Genomic DNA, 18,747 nt, shown 5'->3' on the forward strand with positions numbered 1-18,747 from the left:
GCTCACTGTGCCAGGAGCCCTCTGCTGTGCTCCACGAGGGCTCTGGCCATGAGAGATGGCCTGGGAAGCTTTCCCAAAGTGCTGTGTACACTGCTGGGGGCTCACAGGCCACTTCAAAGCAGCGCTCTGAGCCAGGCAGGCGTGCAGAGCTAAAGTACACAGCAGTGTCCTTTGAAAGGGGCTGCAAAGGCTCCCACAGCTCTCCTGCTGCAGGGAACTGAGGGCAGGACCTCAGCTCTGTGACACTGCGGGGTGTTGGACATGCTGTTTGTTCCATCTGAATTCTGGTCTCCGCTCCAGAGTGAGGGGAGCAGCACACCTCAGCCTTGGTAAGGGCTGCAAGGGGCTGGGCTGGTTCCTGCAGCCAGCCAGGGCATCCCAGGGTGTTTATCCCAGTCAGGACTGAGTTCAGAGGCAATGTGTGATCTGCAGAGTGCCTCTGCTAGAGCTGGTTCTAATTAGTCACTTTTATGAGCTCCAGAGTCAGACAAAAATGAGGAGCCCTCCCCTCGTGTAGTTTCCTGTTTGCTGGGTGCATGTAAAAGAGATCTGGCCCTGATGTATGTTAATAATGAGCTGATAATGTAAGCCAGCTGAGAGATGTGGAGTTAGTCTGGTGTGCTGCCAAGCAGGAGGTGAAAGTTCAGGAACTGACTCATGTTGCCAAGACCTGGTCCTGTGGAGAAGGTCTGCTCATTAATAGATTGAGTTTCTCATTAGGGCTACGGAGCATATGCTTACAGCTTTTGGGTTGCAGGCTGAAACCCAATCCCAGTAAAAGCCTGCTGAACAGAGAGGCAGATTTACTGGTAAATAAAGGATTAAAGGAACACTTGGCAGGGTTGTTGGACTGGAAACCTGACTGGCCTTTGAAGATTTCTCCATATTGTAGGTCCTCCCTTTAAATTTATACTGAGAAGAGACGTGCTCTGCTCTTTACCTCACAGCCCAGAGGGCAGGAGCTTTCCATAGCCTGCTCTGTCTCCAGCAAGGGCAGAAGATGCTGATATCCATCTTCTAGATCAATGCATGATATTGCCTTTAAAGTAAAAGTGGTTAGCTCAGAGGAGCTGGTGTAAACAGGGCTTCCCTCCCACACCCCCCTCACTCGGAGGCCGGGTCTGCACAGAGAACAAGGCTCTGCATTAGTTTGCAGAGCAAGCAGCTCAGCATTTACAGCATCTCTAAAACTGCTCTTGTTCTCTTTGGTTTTTTGAATGAGTCTCCAGCAAACAGGCACCACTGCCTGCTTGGGTTACAGCCTGTGACGTTCCTTACAGCTGGCCATGAATGGACTTCGTGCTTGGCTAAACAGCTTTAGCAAACTGAAATGCAGACAGGTTCAAACAGACTTATAAAGGGAAAAAAATACATGTATAGCAGGCCAAAAGCCCCACAGCTGACAAGAGTGCTAATACAGCACTTTGGGAATTCAGGGTGGCATTAGCTTTTTATTTCTTTATGGAAGGAAAAATGATCCCTATGGAAGTTTTGGTTCTTGAATGTGGATGATGTAATGGCTCTTGTAGCACTCTGCCTTAGCTGGCAAGGGTTACCTGGGGAGACAGGGAGCCAAAAGGAACTGCAGGAGAGGCGCTGGAAGCTGGTCAGGATGATCGGTTTCCTTTTCTTGTCATGAATTGGAGTCATTGCTTTGTTGGCTAATGAAGGAGATAAACTGCAGGAGTGGAGACAGCCTGGATTTTATCGAACCCCTCTTCCAGCAGAAGGGTTTCCTTTGTTCCTGCCTGCCCAGAAGCCACAGGCATCTTTAATCACTGCTGCAATGCCATTGTCTAGCTCCAGCAGCCATAGAGCACAGGTTTAGTGCAGCCAGATGTGTGACAGCAGCACAGCACACTTAGACAGGGAGAAGGAACCAGCCTGTGCCCTGCTCAGCACCATGTGTCAGCCTGAGAGTCAGTTCAGGAGCTGCATTTACAGTTTATCCTGCAGGAATGAGCTGTGGTTGGGAGTGTATGCACAAATACATGTTTTACCTGTGCTTGTGCGTGCAGCAATTTCCTTGTGATGGTACACACTCTTGCTGTTACACAAAGAACTGTATTATTTCTTTTGTGTCAACAAGAATGAACAGAAGGATTTTGTCTAACTCCAAAGCCTCTGTTAAATACCACAGACCAAGAAGTGGTTGTGGGGTCTGCCAGGAACTGAAGTTCACATCAGTGATGGAATTCCTGCAGCAGAGAGGCTGCTGGGGATGAGCAGCTGGGGCCCAGCTTGGCTCAGTGTGGATCACAGTGGGTGTGTGGGCAGGGTTTGTGTCACCCCAGCCGTGTCACAGCTCTGCCTGGCCCTGGACAGGGTGTTTGTGTCACCCCAGCAGTGTCACAGCTCTGCCTGGCCCTGGACAGGGTGTTTGTGTCACCCCAGCCGTGTCACAGCTCTGCCTGGCCCTGGACAGGGTGTTTGTGTCACCCCAGCAGTGTCACAGCTCTGCCTGGCCCTGGACAGGGTGTTTGTGTCACCCCAGCAGTGTCACAGCTCTGCCTGGCCCTGGACAGGGTGTTTGTGTCACCCCAGCCGTGTCACAGCTCTGCCTGGCCCTGGACAGGGTGTTTGTGTCACCCCAGCAGTGTCACAGCTCTGCCTGGCCCTGGACAGGGTGTTTGTGTCACCCCAGCAGTGTCACAGCTCTGCCTGGCCCTGGACAGGGTGTTTGTGTCACCCCAGCAGTGTCACAGCTCTGCCTGGCCCTGGACAGGGTGTTTGTGTCACCCCAGCAGTGTCACAGCTCTGCCTGGCCCTGGACAGGGTGTTTGTGTCACCCCAGCAGTGTCACAGCTCTGCCTGGCCCTGGACAGGGTGTTTGTGTCACCCCAGCCGTGTCACAGCTCTGCCTGGCCCTGGACAGGGTGTTTGTGTCACCCCAGCCGTGTCACAGCTCTGCCTGGCCCTGGACAGGGTGTTTGTGTCACCCCAGCCGTGTCACAGCTCTGCCTGGCCCTGGACAAGGTGTTTGTGTCACCCCAGCAGTGTCACAGCTCTGCCTGGCCCTGGGCACAGAGTCACAGCCAGGTGACAATGGGGACAGCCAGGCCCTACAGCCTGCTCAGCCCTGGGTGTGCCTTGGTGTGCCAGCCCCTCGCTGGCAGTGAGTTCCTGGTGAAATCAGCTTTTATCCAGCTTCACCCCAGCCCCTGCTCCAGAGCTGCTGTGGCTGCTGGCAGCAAAGCCAGCAGAGTGTGAGTGGACAGCAGATGTTGTATTGAGACATCTCTGGCCAGACACATCTGTCCCTTAGAGGGCAGATGAAAACACTCCTAATGCCTAATAACAGAAATTTGGAGGAGATCTTATGTAAACATATTCAGTGAGCCCTCATTAATTTCCCTTTGGAGCCAGGCTGAATGAAGATGAGCTTCAAAGAAAGGAAGAAATTAAATTTGTTGTTAAGGACTGCACATGTTGGAAAAATTGTAGGAGGCACTGTGTGATTTTAGCTGTGTGAATTAGGGATCTGTGGCAGGGACATGGGGGAGGAGGAAGGTTTGGAAGTTATATTAGGAAAGGATAAAAATAGGGCTTACAAAATGTATAGCAGGGCTCTATTGCATTGATTTGCAGGCAGCTCTCAGTGATTCTTGAGCACAACAGCACTTTAGGAGCATGACACATTCAACCTCTTAAAAAGATGGTGCAAGTCATTTGCTCTGTGCAGTTCTGTGGTGCTCAGCATAACAAACTGGCATCCATCATTGTCATTTGTCTTTGCCAATGACTTTAGGGACGCTTGAGAACCAGCAGGAAGCTAGGATTGTGCTTTCCACCCACCCCAGAGAACACGGAATTACTCTGATGTACCTTCAGAGCTGCACAGCTTTGCCTCTGGCATTAATGCCCTCCCTGGAGCTGCAGCAGACTGTTGCTCTGCTTTGAACATAAATGGATCCAGGTTCTTGTCTTCATCCTAGGCAGGCCTTTATCTCTGGCTTCTGAATGTACTCCTTTTGTATAAACTTCATCTTGGAAAGCAGAACTTGGTCCCATTGGCTTCTGCCTCCTAATTCCAGAGCTGGAATTGCCAGGAGTGTTCTCCCAGACACTTTGCTCAGGTATGGCACTGATGGAGCGTTTTGGTTTGGCCCTTCCTGGGCAGGTTATAGCAAGGCATTAGAGCAAATAACAGAGACTTCAGAGAGAGACTTCTCAATCATTTCTCTGCCTTAAAAACAGAATTAAAACCACGTGTTCCTCATTCTTCTGCTGCGTTTTCTCACTGTGATTTAGCATTCTGTCAGATCTGCTTGTGTTCCTCTGGAAGATTCCCTGTTCTGGATCTCATTTTTCCTTTTGTAGTTTTGCCTTTCCCCTTCTCACTGCCAACCCCACAAGCACTTTGTTCTCCCTGCTGTTTCTGGTGTGGGCGAATTGGGAAGCAGAGATGCCAGAAGGGCTGAGGCTGGGGTTTGAGGAGCCCCTTCCCTCCTGCCTCTGCCCCTCGCTGCCGGGGCTCACCAAACCCAGGGCAGAGCTGGGCTGCTCCCACAAACTGTTGAGCCAGGACAGGATATTGAGAGCCAGAATTGGGGCTCTGGGGAGGAGCTGCTCGCCCCAGGAGCCACAGTGCCTTTGCTCTCATAGCAGCAGCCAGGGCTCTTTAAACACGGCCCTTGGAGGTGCTGCGAGCACAAAGACACCAGCGCTCCAGCCATCCCTTTTGATTAATCCCTGGGAAAGAAGGTGTTTAACCAGATAAATTTCCGCTTGGTTTCTGTCCTGCTGCTCTTCTGGAATGATGAGTTGCTTTGTGCTCTGTGACAAAGAATTGCTTGGAGGTTAAAGGTGATGCTGAGTTCATTTCCCCAACAGGCAGGGCTGTCCCCCACCCCCTCAGCCTCCTTTCTCAATTAATCTTCTCATAAATCCTCATTGCATCTTTGAAATGGAGATGATTAGCAGGGTTGTAGCCAGGATATTGGGATATTCTGGCATGCTTAAAATCACAGTTTGCATACAAGCAACTGTTTAATACATGCAAGTATTAAAAATGTGCATGCATTGCATATGTTAGTGTTCTAAATCCTTCATGAAGGAGAGGAGGAGAAAGGAAAGAAGGATAAGTGGCTGTTTTACTCTTAAATTAAATTTTCATATAAATAATTAACTTTTTTTTTTTCAAGAAGCTATTAAAAGATGTTTTTGGGAGTGAGCCATTGCGGGTATAGCCCATGGTGATTTTTCTGTCTTTTATGAAACTTTATTGATTTATACCGGTGGTGAAGCTTTCCTGAGAGTGGAATTCTGCAACAGTGAGTGCTGCTCCAAGCCAGTACTTCCAGGGCCTTTTATTCTCCATGATTTAGATGTTCTACACCAACTTTGCAGATTCCAGGAGCCGCCAGGCAGCGGAGGTTGGGGCTCTTGGTTCCCACTCGGAAAAGCTGACAGACTGGAGTCTAATCTTGGCAGCACTTGCTGCCTTGCCTTGCCAAGTCCCATCCATCACCAGCAAGGCTCTTGCATCCTCTTACCTTCCGTGGCCTGGTGCTTTCACCTGCTGCCCACGCAGTGCCCAGTCCCTGCTCCTGCTGCCTTCTGTGCCGAGCTCTGCTGGAACCTCCTGGAAAACTCAGCTTCACTGCCTCACTTCCCTGTCTGGGTAGTGGGGAAGATGGTTGCAGCTGTTGGGCATTGAGTTGCTGAGGTGGGATGAGAGGTCAGAGGTGTTTATTCCCAGCAGAGCCCAGGACCCGGCAATACCAGCCCTGAGAAGTGAGTTCCATTGAGGAAGGTATCAAGATGTGTGCTGGAAGGGTATTTCAGACCCCAGGGAAAGCCTGGCTCAGGTGTGATTGAAACAAACCCCTTTTTTCTTTTCAGCCTTGGCATTACTCACTGCCAGGCTATACCTGGCTCTTGGAGAAATGTCCCTTGTACCTGTGTGATGCAGAGCCCAGTGCAGGCTGGGTCTCAGTGTGGGGTATGTGAGATAAAGTCCTTTATGTGAGATAAAGCCCTGTTGTTCATGTTGCTGGCTGGCTTTATTTTTCATTAGTACCTATTTACAAGAAAAAATACTCTTTTTTTGTTCTTTCTGGATGGTAAGGGGGGAAGAACATTGTAATTCATTTGAGTCCTCTGTGTCCTCCTTCTACGCTTTTGCAGCTGAAAGCTTCATCCTGTGCAGGTCTGAGCTCTTTGGTGCTCTTGGTTCTTGTTGGTTTTTGTGGCAGTCGAGTGCTGAGCAAATTGCCCCATTCAGGCTCTAGGACCCTAATCTCTCTTTAAACAGGGAGCTGTGCAAAGCAATTCAGTGTCTAAACAGAGGAGCAAGTGCCTATCAGCATCTGACAGAGACTTAAACAGCAGAGCAAAGCACAGAGCTATTAAAAACTGGAGAAGGAGATACAGGACAAGGAATTGATTCATTGCCAAGGCCAGAACTTGTTCAAGTTTGTAACTTACATCTTGAATGTTCCCATTTTTATGACACTTGAGAACTTCAAAAAAAACCCAAACCCAACTAACTGTGATATTCGTGTATTTCAATCATTACGGCATTCTGGCCAAACTTTAAAATGTTGGGGAGGCTTTGGTGAGCCATCCTGTAAGGCTAAATTTGATACATCCCCTGCAGAGAAATGTGTTCCATAGAATTGTACTGCCATGAAAATTAGATTTCTTCAGTGGATGAGCAGTGCAGGTCTCTGAAAAGGCACTGCTGAAGGTAGAAAATACTGACCACACTGTCTGCTTTTCCCCCTTTTCTGTGACTGCCACTGGGTTGGTTTTGCCTGCTTTAAATCCCAGAAACCCCCCCAGACAGACAATGTTTTATTTGGCCTTTTGTGTGCGGAACTCCACGTGGTTTGGACTCGCAAGTCAATCAAACTGAAGGATAGCTGCTCTCATTCCCATTTCTCTGCCAGAACCTGGCCTGCAGAGGTTTCTGTGCCTGCCATGAGTCCATGATGGAGCTGGGAATAAAATCCAGTGTCCTCAATGCTCCTCTTCTCTCCAGCTATCAGACAGGACAGGCTGAGGTGCTCTTTGCTTTGTCCTTGCTGTGCTGACACAATGGGGCCAGCAGGATCCATGGGGTGTGCCACAATGGGGCCAGCAGGATCCATGGGGTGTGCCCCATTGGGGCCAGCAGGATCCATGGGGTGTGCCCCATTGGGGCCAGCAGGATCCATGGGGTGTGCCACAATGGGTGGCTGTAGGATCCATGGGGTGTGCCCCAATGGATGGCAGCAGGATCCATGGGGTGTGCCCCATTGGGGCCAGCAGGATCCATGGGGTGTGCCACAATGGGGCCAGCAGGATCCATGGGGTGTGCCCCAATGGATGGCAGCAGGATCCATGGGGTGTGCCCCAGTGGGGCCAGCAGGATCCATGGGGTGTGCCCCAATGGGGCCAGCAGGATCCATGGGGTGTGCCCCATTGGGGCCAGCAGGATCCATGGGGTGTGCCCCAATGGGGCCAGCAGGATCCATGGGGTGTGCCCCATTGGGGCCAGCAGGATCCATGGGGTGTGCCACAATGGGGCCAGCAGGATCCATGGGGTGTGCCCCATTGGGGCCAGCAGGATCCATGGGGTGTGCCCCATTGGGGCCAGCAGGATCCATGGGGTGTGCCCCATTGGGGCCAGCAGGATCCATGGGGTGTGCCACAATGGGGCCAGCAGGATCCATGGGGTGTGCCCCATTGGGGCCAGCAGGATCCATGGGGTGTGCCACAATGGGGCCAGCAGGATCCATGGGGTGTGCCCCAATGGGGCCAGCAGGATCCATGGGGTGTGCCCCAATGGGGCCAGCAGGATCCATGGGGTGTGCCCCAATGGGGCCAGCAGGATCCATGGGGTGTGCCCCAATGGGGCCAGCAGGATCCATGGGGTGTGCCCCAATGGGGCCAGCAGGATCCATGGGGTGTGCCACAATGGGGCCAGCAGGATCCATGGGGTGTGCCACAATGGGGCCAGCAGGATCCATGGGGTGTGCCACAATGGGTGGCTGTAGGATCCATGGGGTGTGCCCCAAGGGGCCAGCAGGATCCATGGGGTGTGCCCCAATGGATGGCAGCAGGATCCATGGGGTGTGCCCCATTGGGGCCAGCAGGATCCATGGGGTGTGCCCCAATGGGGCCAGCAGGATCCATGGGGTGTGCCCCAATCCCTGCAGCCCTGCTTGCCTCAAAAGCCAGCGTGTGACATTTTGTCCACTCTGTGCTGCTCGCAGGACTCTGACATTTGCAGCTTCTGGCCACTATTCAGGCCAGCACACAACCTGAATAGTGTCTGTATAGAAGTTCCCCAGCCCTTTTCTCTTAACAAAAGCTTTCATCAGTGGAAATTGCAGGTTCCAGGTATTTATCTTTGGTTCCACGCAGCAAAGTGGCTTAAATAGGTCAGATGGCCTCGGCAGTGGAGACAATTGGGAATGGCAGCCCTGGGAGGGGGAGTGATTCCGGAAATCTTCACTGACCTTTGCATGTACACTGTTGTTTTACAGACTCTTAAGGTCACCAGCCAGTCTGAGAAAACCATTTATAGATTTCAGTCCTGAATGTCAGGCAGCCTTTGACTAACGCAGCTCTGTGAGCAGAGGGTCAGAGAGAAGAGAGGTCTGTAATAAAAGGATATCTTGGTATTTTGGCAGCCAAAGGGGAGCATGTACAGAACTGCAAAGAGCATTGGAGGCTGTTATTAAAATATTGGAAATGCCTTTCTGATGTGCAGTTTTCTGAGAGTTCTGTGTTTCCAAAATAGACTTTAAAGCTTCTCTTTCCTGTTGGTGAAAAGGCTGTGCCTCCCTAGCAGCTATTTGTGGTTTATACACGTGTCTGTTGTGTTGGTAATCCTGAGGAAAATGGAACAACCTGACAGATGTTGGATAAGGCTTTAGAATGCAGAGGTCTAATCCTGGCTTCTAATCGATGCAACTGAAACAAGGAGTTTTACATGTGGTTAATGGGGCTGCTCTGGATGGGCCGCACGGCAGTGATCACCCTGTTAATTCTGGGGGAGTTCCCTGGCAAGGAGCTGTAGCATCCAGCCATGCTCTGTTTGAAATGTTTTTTATCCCCTTGGCATTCCCATCATTTCGTTTCAGCGCCCATCCCATTGTTTTTGTTTTCAAGAGCGCAGAGGTTGCTGGTGTACCTTTGCTCAGTCCTTGCTTCAGGTGCTTGTCGTGCTCTGACAGCTCTGAAATGCCACAGTGCTGCCTCTGCTGGAGAGCAATGGGGCAAGTGCTCACTTCTGTACTGAATCCAGGGTTGTCTGTAGGACTTCAGTGCAGGTTTGATCTGTGGTAATGTTCAAAGGATAAATTCATTAAGGATATGCTCTCAAAATGTGAGAGAAGTCTATTTAATAGAATATTATTGCAGTTTTTCATTTAACAATATACTGAATGAATGAAGTTAATATCTCCCACTGAAATAAAATGGGAAATTTGTTCACAATAACTGATTATAATGTCTCCCAAAATTCTTTGCAATGTGGTTTAATTGAACTCTGATCTAGGCTAAATAAGACTGTGTGTCTATATCTGGGCTTGAAATATGTCTGGTAACCAACCAGCCTCTGTACTCCCATGGATGTGAACAGGAATACCCCATCCCAGGTCAATCTGCAAAACCCTGCAGGTACAAACCTATCCTTGGGCTTCAGCTTTCAGTTTGGGGAGCTCTGGATTCAAAAAAGAACTGCTAAAATAGTTTTGTTAGCATTCATTTTGTTTGATGAAATTGCCCTCACCAGGTGCTCGCAGAACATTTGATAATAGGCTGCAATTTCCCTCAAATGTTTGCTCTGTGGATTTCTTGGCCAGATTGGTTTGCAGAGCTTATTTTTAGCTTCACGAATTGGTCATCATAAGCATTTGACACTGGACATTGCCTGTGTGCAATTAGTCCCTCAGAGAAGGGGAGGCAGCTCTGGTGGGCACACGTGGGGAGCTGTGGCTTCTGCAGGTCCCCTGCCCTCAGCTGATGTTTTGGGATGCTCACAGAGCTGCACTTTTAACCCAGAGGGGAGTGAGAGTCTGAGTTGCGCCTGTCAGGGGGGAATCTGGATGGGAAGACATGGGTGAGCCACTGCTCCCTTTGTTGCTGTATTTTATCAACCTCACATCCAAAATCTGTTCCATATCCTCAATCTGAGCTTGTTTGGTTTAAGATTCCACTCAGCCTTCCCATCAGCAAAATCTCCTATTTCTAGAAGGTAAGAAAAGGGAGCTTGGAAGGGATGAGAGTACAGCTAAGGTCATCCTGAGGTCTAAGTGAATGTATTTGCTGAGCTCTAGTTCTAGCAAAACATTGCTACAAAGATTTCATACACTGTGAAGTCACTAAATGTGACTGAGTGTGGTGCTGGCACAGAAAATTAAGGGAAAATGAACCAGCAAACAGAGCTGTTGACATTTTGGGCGAAGGAAGCATTTGTGCTGATTGAAGTGAATCTTCCCTGCTTTCATTCTGCTCTGCAGTTCCTGAGCTGCAATATGTGATTTGCTCTGCAGGAGCAGGACAGGTTTGTAATGGATGATGGAGTCATCCAAGGATGGGGATTTTGTGAGGGCCTGGTTTGTGTCAGCTGCTCATCTGGATGCAGGGGCAGGTGGGAATGGGTGTCCATGGAAGGAACAGGGATGATAATTTACAGCATTTGCAGGATTTTAGGTGATGGTGGTGCTATGAATAATACTAGGTAGGGTTTGTTTCTTAAAACTCTGGTGGTATGGAAGTGGAACAAAAATTAAAATTAATATGGTGCATCATTCAATGATAGCTAGGTTCAGGAATGGAGGAAAGGTAGTTGGAAAAAGGAGGGAGAAGATCCTGCCTTAAAAGTTACAGAATTCTTGGTGGGAGCTCCAGCAGTGCTGGGGTTCCAGGAGGACACACAGGCACTGGAATCTGTTCTTCTCTTCTCCTCTGGCTTGTCTCCTGCAAGGACAATTATTAAAGTGCCTCTGAGGGCAGACAAGGTGCAGGAAGGCTTCTCACATCTCTCCTCCTTTGCATGGGCACATGTCTTCTGTTCCTCGCTGACTTCCCTGGCCCAGAACCTCCTGGCTGGGGGGACAGGCAGATGGTTGCCTTGAAGGCTCAGAGGCTCATCCAGCATCAGGCACTGAAGATCCGTGGCCATTGGCCAGTAATCTCCCACCCACGAGCTAAGCCCTTCACTCCCTGCCCAAAAGAAAGTCACTTCAAACCAAGCTCATAAAAGAGCAACGCCAAGATATTAAGCTTTTATGACTGTTCCAGTGAATCCAGCTCCATGTGAAATACCCCCAAAGAAAATTCCTCTTATGCTGGAATCCAAGAACTAATAATAACACCACAGATCAGAAGTTGCTGTTTCCCATCCAATGAGCTCACTGGGTTGCAGGAATTTGAGCTGCTCTGTCACACTGGAGCCAGTGATGTGCTTAGCAGATGCCTGCCTGGGTTCAGATGAAGTGCTGCGGAGGCATATGATGCCAGAAGAAGGATTAAAAAGTCACCAGGCTGTTACAAAGAAGAAATAATTACTTGTAAGCCTTCGCTTTTGTTCTTGGCTAATGCTGGCTTTGTTTGATGGTTGTTAACCTCTTCCATGCAGGACTTCATCTCTGGGCAGCTGTGATTCCTGCTGGGTGATGGAAAGGGGTAAAGCATTTCAAAATGCAAAAATCTGTTCCGGAGCACCTGAAAGCACTGACAGGCAGAGCTGCTTTTTAAAAGTTAGTTTTTCAGGTAGATAAAGTAAACACCGCTTAATGGTTATTTAAAATAATAACTTGTGCTGAGAAACTCAGGAAAACCCATGGCATCCTGTTTAAATAGATTCTCTGATAAATTAAAGAACTTTGAAACGGAGCTGATTAAGCATACAAAAGCGTTCTCTGGAAATGCAGGTAATTAATTATACCAGGATGTGAAAGTTATTGGGTAGAGATGAAGAGAATGGAACAAATCCCTTAAGTGATGGCCTGCAGTTGCTGATGCATGGTGTTGTTATTCTAAAAATAAAATGGACAATTTTAACTACCAATTTTATCAGTAAAAGGCTTAAAGTGCTTAAATAAATTGTCAAAAGTACAGCCTTCAGTATAGAAATACAGGAATCCATTATGTATGGTATGAAAGTGGGTGGAAATCTTTAGACTACAATAAAAAAAAAAAGTGAAGCTTTTTTATTTTCTGCTGTCAGTCTGGCCACATGGGTTTTGCTGTTTGTGTTCAGCTTCTTAAGGCAGAAGTTGCATGACTGTTTTTCTTAATATTGGGCCAAGTCCTGCATACCTCATGCATGTGATTAGCCCAGGATAAATGAAGTGCCTGCAAAAATGAGCCCACTGTCTGTCTGAGGATAATGTGCTGCAGCAAAAGTCCTGGGAATTGCACAAAAACAGCTGCTGAGTCTCAGGCTTAGATCCCGACCAGCAACCCTTTGGAATCACAGGGCTTCACTTGTCTGTGCAGCCTGCTGAGTTCATTTCTGATTTGTGTGGCTCCGTGGAAGGCAGGGATTCCCTCAGGAGCAGTGGGGCCGTGTCTGGAGAATCCCTGGTCATGGAAACCCTTCAGAAAACTTGCGAGCTTAAACCAGTTCGTGCTTTCCTTCACCAAGCGTTCCTGTGCTTCCCCTGAGCACAGCCCTGCCCTCTGGTACTGCAGCTGAGCAGCAGGACACCTAGGGAAGAAATTCTCACCAGTCCCCAAGTCAAACTCAGCAGCCAAACTGGCCTCCAAGGAATTCTTCTCTAGCAAATCAGGTGTTCTAATTGAAAAGCATGTTGGCATCTGCCACAGAGCATGCCAGTGGCTGCTTTTTGGAGAGGGCTGCAGGGAGGTGAGCAGATCCCAGCAGGCTCATCCAGGGTGGGTGAAGGGGCTTAGAGAGGAAACTCCAAAGAAATCTGTAGGTTTTCCTCTTCTCTTGAAAGGTCCATGGTCCAAAGTGGATCTTCCTTGCATTCCTTTTACAAGTGTTAGAGCACTTAGGGATGGAATCCTGACAGACTCAGGTAAGGGAAATCAATCAGCTCAGGAGGTGGCATTTGTAACATCTTTTTCAGCAGAATTAAACTGTGTGCCAAGGACTGGAGCCTTGCAGGGCTGTAACAGTGAGCTAAAACAGTGTTTTATGTTTTAAATGTGATTCTGCCTGACACAGAGGGTGTTGTGCTACTAATTCACTGTTTCTTTTCTTTTTTTTTTTTACCTTTTCATTTTGTTTTGTTTCAATTTCTGTCCAGTCATGGCAGTTTGCTCAGTTAGGAGAACAGTTCCATGGTGGCTCATGAATTAAACATGAGTGAACACATCTTAATTCCTTATTTCAAATTTATGGCTGCTGTCCTTTGAGAGTTCTGATTTCCCCCTCCTCTACATTTGTCTCCTTCTTTTCTTAATTACCTCACACCTGCCTCCCCAAGCTCTTCATTCCCTGCACCCTGGCATTGCACACTCCACAGGGCTGCAGTGGGGTTGTCTGTCAGCAGCCATTTGGTGTCATGACAGGTATCGATTGTTTATTCCTTACTTGAAAACATTTAATTAAATCTGACTGCATAATTAGCACGTTAGCAGCCACACATGCCAGGGCAGCAAATGTGACTTGCAGAAGTCCCCAGGCTGCAGCCCTGTGTGAGGAAGGTGGTGAGGCAGAGTCTGTGGGGTGTTTTGGGATCCTCAGGTGTTTCTGAGCTCCAGATGAATCTCTGCATTCCGTGTTGTCTTTGTGGTTACCTTTATTCTTTAAAGAGCTGAACCTACACAGAACCTTAACTCCTGATTCTGATGGGATTTCCTGAGAGCCCTGGAGCTGAGGGCAAGCTCTGTTTTATCAATACTCAAGGGGTCCGGCACTAAATGCATTTACCTTTTGTACCTATAGCCAATCCCTTCAGCAGGGGTTAAGGAGAGGAGTTGTAAGCTGTATGATATAATCAACGTGTATTTGAACCCTTCTCCACTGTTATCTACCCTAATTTAGACAATACATTTGCCTTTCAACAGTGTGTTGTTAATCTTAACAGGAAAACATTTAGGTCAAAAGGGATCTGATGTTCAGCTGAAGCCTGAAATTGGCCAGCACATGCTGGTTCTCTCTGTGTGCATCTTACATATTAGTACTTGCTGAAATACTTACGGGTTGTGATGCCCATCTGCATTTAAAGAACGTAGGAAATTGTCAGTATTTTACCACAGAGATCTGGCACAGTAATACAAGAGCAAGGTTACTTGACAGAGAGCGTGAAATGGTTGTCTGAGTGTCCTCAGAAAAGCAGTTTCTTTGCACCTAGAAGAGAAGCTGCCTTTGTTCCTGCAGGGCTGGTGACTAGCATCCCTGAGGCTGTTGGTCACTGGGCTCTTCTGACATGCTGCATTATATTTTCTTTTGCAAATGTAATGCAGAAAAGAATTATTTTGTATCTAAACATGTAGTTACCCTGTAAATGTTCTTTGCATGGAATAATGCTTGTCCCTAACTCAGCACTGGAGTTGTGCTAAGTGTCCCTTTGAGTCCATAAGCAGACTTGGTCTAACTCACCTTTTCTTTTATTAGTGACAGAGTGCCGAGGGGTCTTGGACAATAATCAGCGATTTTCTTCATTACCAACGTACCTACCTGTGAGCTACCGGCTCTTCAACGCCGAGACATCTTTCTTCCTCAAAGAAGCCAACCAGGACTTCATGAGGAACTCCAGTTTGCAGTCCAGGGTGGAGTCCTTCTTCCCCTACAAAGCCAAGAGGCCGCCCGTGTTAAACGCCAGCTACGGCCCCTTCTCGGTGGAGCAAGCGGTGCCCCAGGACCTCCTGCTGACTTCCAGCTCCTTTGGATCCGCCAACAAGTTCACGTACAACTGGAAGCTGCAGGCCTACATCCTGAGCAGCAAGATCTACCTGAGCAAGCCGCGGGTGCAGGTGCTGTTCTACATCGTGGGCAGGGACTGGGACGAGTACAGCCCCGCGGAGCGGCTGCCCTGCCTGCGCGTGTTCGCCTTCCGCGAGACGCGCGAGGTGCGCGGCAGCTGCCGCCTGCGCGGGGACCTGGGGCTGTGCGTGGCGCAGCTGGAGCTGCTGCCCGCCTGGTTCAGCCCCCCCACGGTGCTCACGGGCCGCAAGAAGCCGGCGGAGCAGCTGGAGGGGAGCCCCGTGGAGCTCTACTACACGGTGCAGCCCGGGGACGAGAAGGGCGAGTGCACGGCCGAGGATCTCCGCAAGGGCAACGCCATCCGGCCCGGGAAGGACGGCGGTGTGGATGAGAGCATGTCCCACCTGCAGAGGATTGGCTCTGTCAGCCTCTACCGCGGCCAGGAGGCCTCCCAGCTCACGGAGCTGCGGCTGGACAGCAACGTGGTGGTGTGGCTGCCCTCCAAGCCCGTCAAACAGGGCGAGGTTGTCAATGTTTACGTGACAATTGCCAACAATTCCACGGTGGATCAGTTCATCCTCAGGTAGGGAGGTTGGCCGGGCGTGGTTCTGGCACACAAAGATGTTGGGGACGTGGGATGGGTCTCAGCTGATTTGAAGCTGATCCCAATGAAGGTTGCTCCTAGTCACTGAAATTTTCCTTATTTTCCTCTTTGCGTGCTGTGAAGAGGATTGAAAGCCCCCGTCACGGGCAGGTTTTCAGCGTGTCTGCAGTGCCGTTTATCACAGGCCCACGGTGTGCAGCAAGGTACAAAAGTGCTGCTTTAGCAGGGCTGTTTCTGTGCTGTGACAGACAGCCAGGCATCAGAAAACTTCTCTGCTTTATGGCGCTTTTAAAATCAGGTTTTTATTGCGCAGGCATGGAGTTTGAATGTAGAAAAACTTCAATTACCTGCTTTTCTGTAAGTGCTCTGGCAGAGCCTGCCTCTCCCACACACAGAGTGGTTTTGTTAGGAGAGCTCTGTAGGGAGGGTTTAACTATCCACTTGCAGTTAAGCAGTGTTTGTCTTTGGCAGCACATTTGTCCTTTAAATAAAGCCCAAGGTGTTTGATATTGCTGCTGCCTGCAAGGGACTGTTAGAAGTCAGTGCCATTATTTTGGACAGGAGTGGGAACACAGGAGCTGCCTTACTGGGTCAGATCGCTTCCCTTTTATTTTCATTTTTAGCCGTTTCCCTACCGATCAGATGAAAATCCTTTGAGGATGACAAAGACTGGGAAACTTGTTAATCACTGAAAAATTTGATGTATCTTTTTTTAACTTGTTACCAGGCTTTAAATTCAGTGGAAATTTCCACGGTGATAAGCAACAATTGCTCTCTAAAGCCTCAGGGAATCAGTTTCCCAAAAGATTCTGCACATGAAAGAATTTATTTCTAAGGCTTATATGAATTAGATTAATACATAGTTGACAACCACCGAGGAGAATAGCCTTTAGAACAGGAAGTGTCGCTTGGCAGATAAAAGGCTTTCATTTGAAAAAGGGGGATTTTAGTCATCCCAGAACCGTTGTGGTGTTTGCAGCTTTGGTTAAATTGGCGAGATTATCTCCCAGACACCTGTTTACTCAGTGAAACCTCTGTGCTAGAAGTATTTTCTGATGTTGTTACTTCCCTTCTATTGAAAATCCCTTTACACAAAGTAGTGGAGACAGAATACTTCTGCACGTAACAAACATAGCTGTGGTGAAAGAGGAAATGCAGAGGCAGTGAGCTGGGTGTTTGTTGGGTGAATGGGAGTGGGGATCACTCTCTGAAGGTCCTTGTCACTCTCTTTATTTTCCTGAAAAGCCAGTTGAAGAGCAACAAGCTTGTTGAAATCTGGGGCTGTGTTTCTTTGCTCAGAAATGAGTCTGGCTGAGAGGTGCAGGAGACAGGAATGGAAGTGTGGGATGTTGGCAGCTGCCTGTGTGACTTGCTGTTATGGACAGAGAGGACTGGCTTTAGTTTTGGGAGCATTTATCTGGAATGCACAGTCTGACACAGGTTGGTACTGGGGCTAGAAAAGGATTGTTCTGTCTGACTGAGCTGTGAGCAGAACTTGCCGACACTTTAAATGGAGTTCAGAGTTACACAGAATGTAAAAGATGTGAAAGCTCAAACTGAAGGCATCAGCAGAGGGCTGGTGAAAGGCTGGCAAAGAATGGAGCTTCCCATTCTGTGGTGGGAATCTGATATCTTCAGTGCAGCTTTGAGGTGTGGAGGGGGTGGGATGTGAGCAGGAGCCCGTGGAGTGTCTGTGTCTGGAGAGAGAGCCCAGAGCAGCCAGGGAATAGCAGTGCATATGCTGGGGCTGCCTGGGGCCCCCCTTAACCTTCTCCGTGGCCATTTGCCTGCCTGGAGAGAGCTGTGTGCTCTCCTCCTCCTGGGCTCCCAGCAGAGCAAGCCCTACATCCTGTGACATGCACTCACATTTAATCATCCTAAAGAAAAACACACCACACATTATCCCCGGGCACAGTGGGCTTGTTTATTTTCTGCTCCTTGTATATTATTCATTGAGGTATTGCAACATGCAGGGCTGAAGCAAACAGCATGTGATCATTGCTTGGGGGGTGGGAAATAATAGCTACAAATCTTCTCTGGCAAAAGGGAAGCAGACTGGTCTCAATGACCTCATAGCCACAAATCATGGCAAGTGAAAGCGTGGCCTTAAATTGTGTCTTCATTCAGAATCCTGGTACTGTATCTGTTAATTTATCAGTGTCCTTAAATTGTCTTCATTCAGCATCCTGGTACTGTATTTGTGGAATTATCAGTGTCCTTAAATTGTCTTAATTCAGCATCCTGGTACTGTATATGTGACTTTATCAAAGTCCTTAAATTGTGTCTTCATTCGGAATCCTGGTACTGTATCTGGCAATTTATCAGTGTTCTTGAATTGTCTTAATTCAGTGTCCTGGTACTATATATGTGACTTTATCAAAGTCCTTAAATTGTGTCTTAATTCAGCGTCCTGGTACTGTACCTGTGCATCTATCAGCCCAGGAGCACCAGTAAAGCCAGGAGGATGGCTGGTGTGGCAGGGGGTGAGGTGCACTGCTGTTTGCTCTGGAGCTGGAAATACTTCTCCAGGTGCTCACCAGGACAGGATCCTGCCAGCTGTTCCTCATGCCAGGTTGTGCCACATTTTTGGAGCTCAAAATCCTTCTCCAGGTACTGACCACAGAAGGATCCTGCCAGCTGTTTGTCATGCCACGTTGGGCTGGGCAGAGCTGTGCACAGCACAGGGCCGAGCAGGAGGGTGGCAGTGCTGAGTGCTGTCTGTCCCTGGGCACCAGGTCAGCTCTGAGTCACTCTGCCAGGTGCTGAACCAGCAGATAACCTGATTTACAGGAGCTATTGAGCGGGAGAAGTGAAGAGAAAGGGGATGAAGTTGTTACATCCTGATTAGAGAAGAGAGGGGTAGCTCAGGAGTGGCTTTTCCTTCCCTTCAGGCTTCTTAGCAGAGATTTTGCAGTGCAGCTCCTGCACCTGGAGGGATGTAGGGTGTAATCAGTGTCCAGCAAACAAATCAACCCAGCACAATGGATAATTAGGAGCAATAATAAATCTACAAATTGGATAAGGATAAATGCAGTGAGGAAAGCTATTAAACCCATGAGCTGGGACAGCTTGTACTGTCTAATGAGTATTGACAGCAGGGCTGTGTTGGGTGGTGCTGGCAGCAGCTGAAGGACCTGGAGGAGGATGCACATCAAGAACAGCACCAGGGCTAGAGAAGGTTGTTATGGGCATAGCATCTGTGTAAGTGCTTCAGAATCTCAATATAAAAAGCCAGTTTGGAGGAACTGGTCATGAAAAAGGGGCATCTTCAACACTAACTCTGCCTGTTCTGCATGAAAGAAGCTCC

At 48.8% G+C, this 18,747-nt stretch overlaps 1 protein-coding gene across 1 annotated transcript in view; it reads left to right on the top strand.

Moving 5' to 3' along the window:
* The window catches only part of TMEM132C (transmembrane protein 132C), a 175,323-nt gene that overhangs the window by 39,686 nt on the left and 116,890 nt on the right, over nucleotides 1-18,747 (top strand). Inside the window, exon 2 of the mRNA XM_054288608.1 lies at nucleotides 14,528-15,419. Coding sequence (XP_054144583.1) covers nucleotides 14,528-15,419 — 892 coding nt within the window. The remainder of the gene's footprint in view (nucleotides 1-14,527; nucleotides 15,420-18,747) is intronic.

This window comes from Melozone crissalis, unplaced genomic scaffold (genome assembly GCF_028551555.1).
Source record: "Melozone crissalis strain CALT ecotype California unplaced genomic scaffold, PUWL_Pcris_2 ptg000063l_1, whole genome shotgun sequence".
Classification (NCBI taxonomy): domain Eukaryota; kingdom Metazoa; phylum Chordata; class Aves; order Passeriformes; family Passerellidae; genus Melozone; species Melozone crissalis.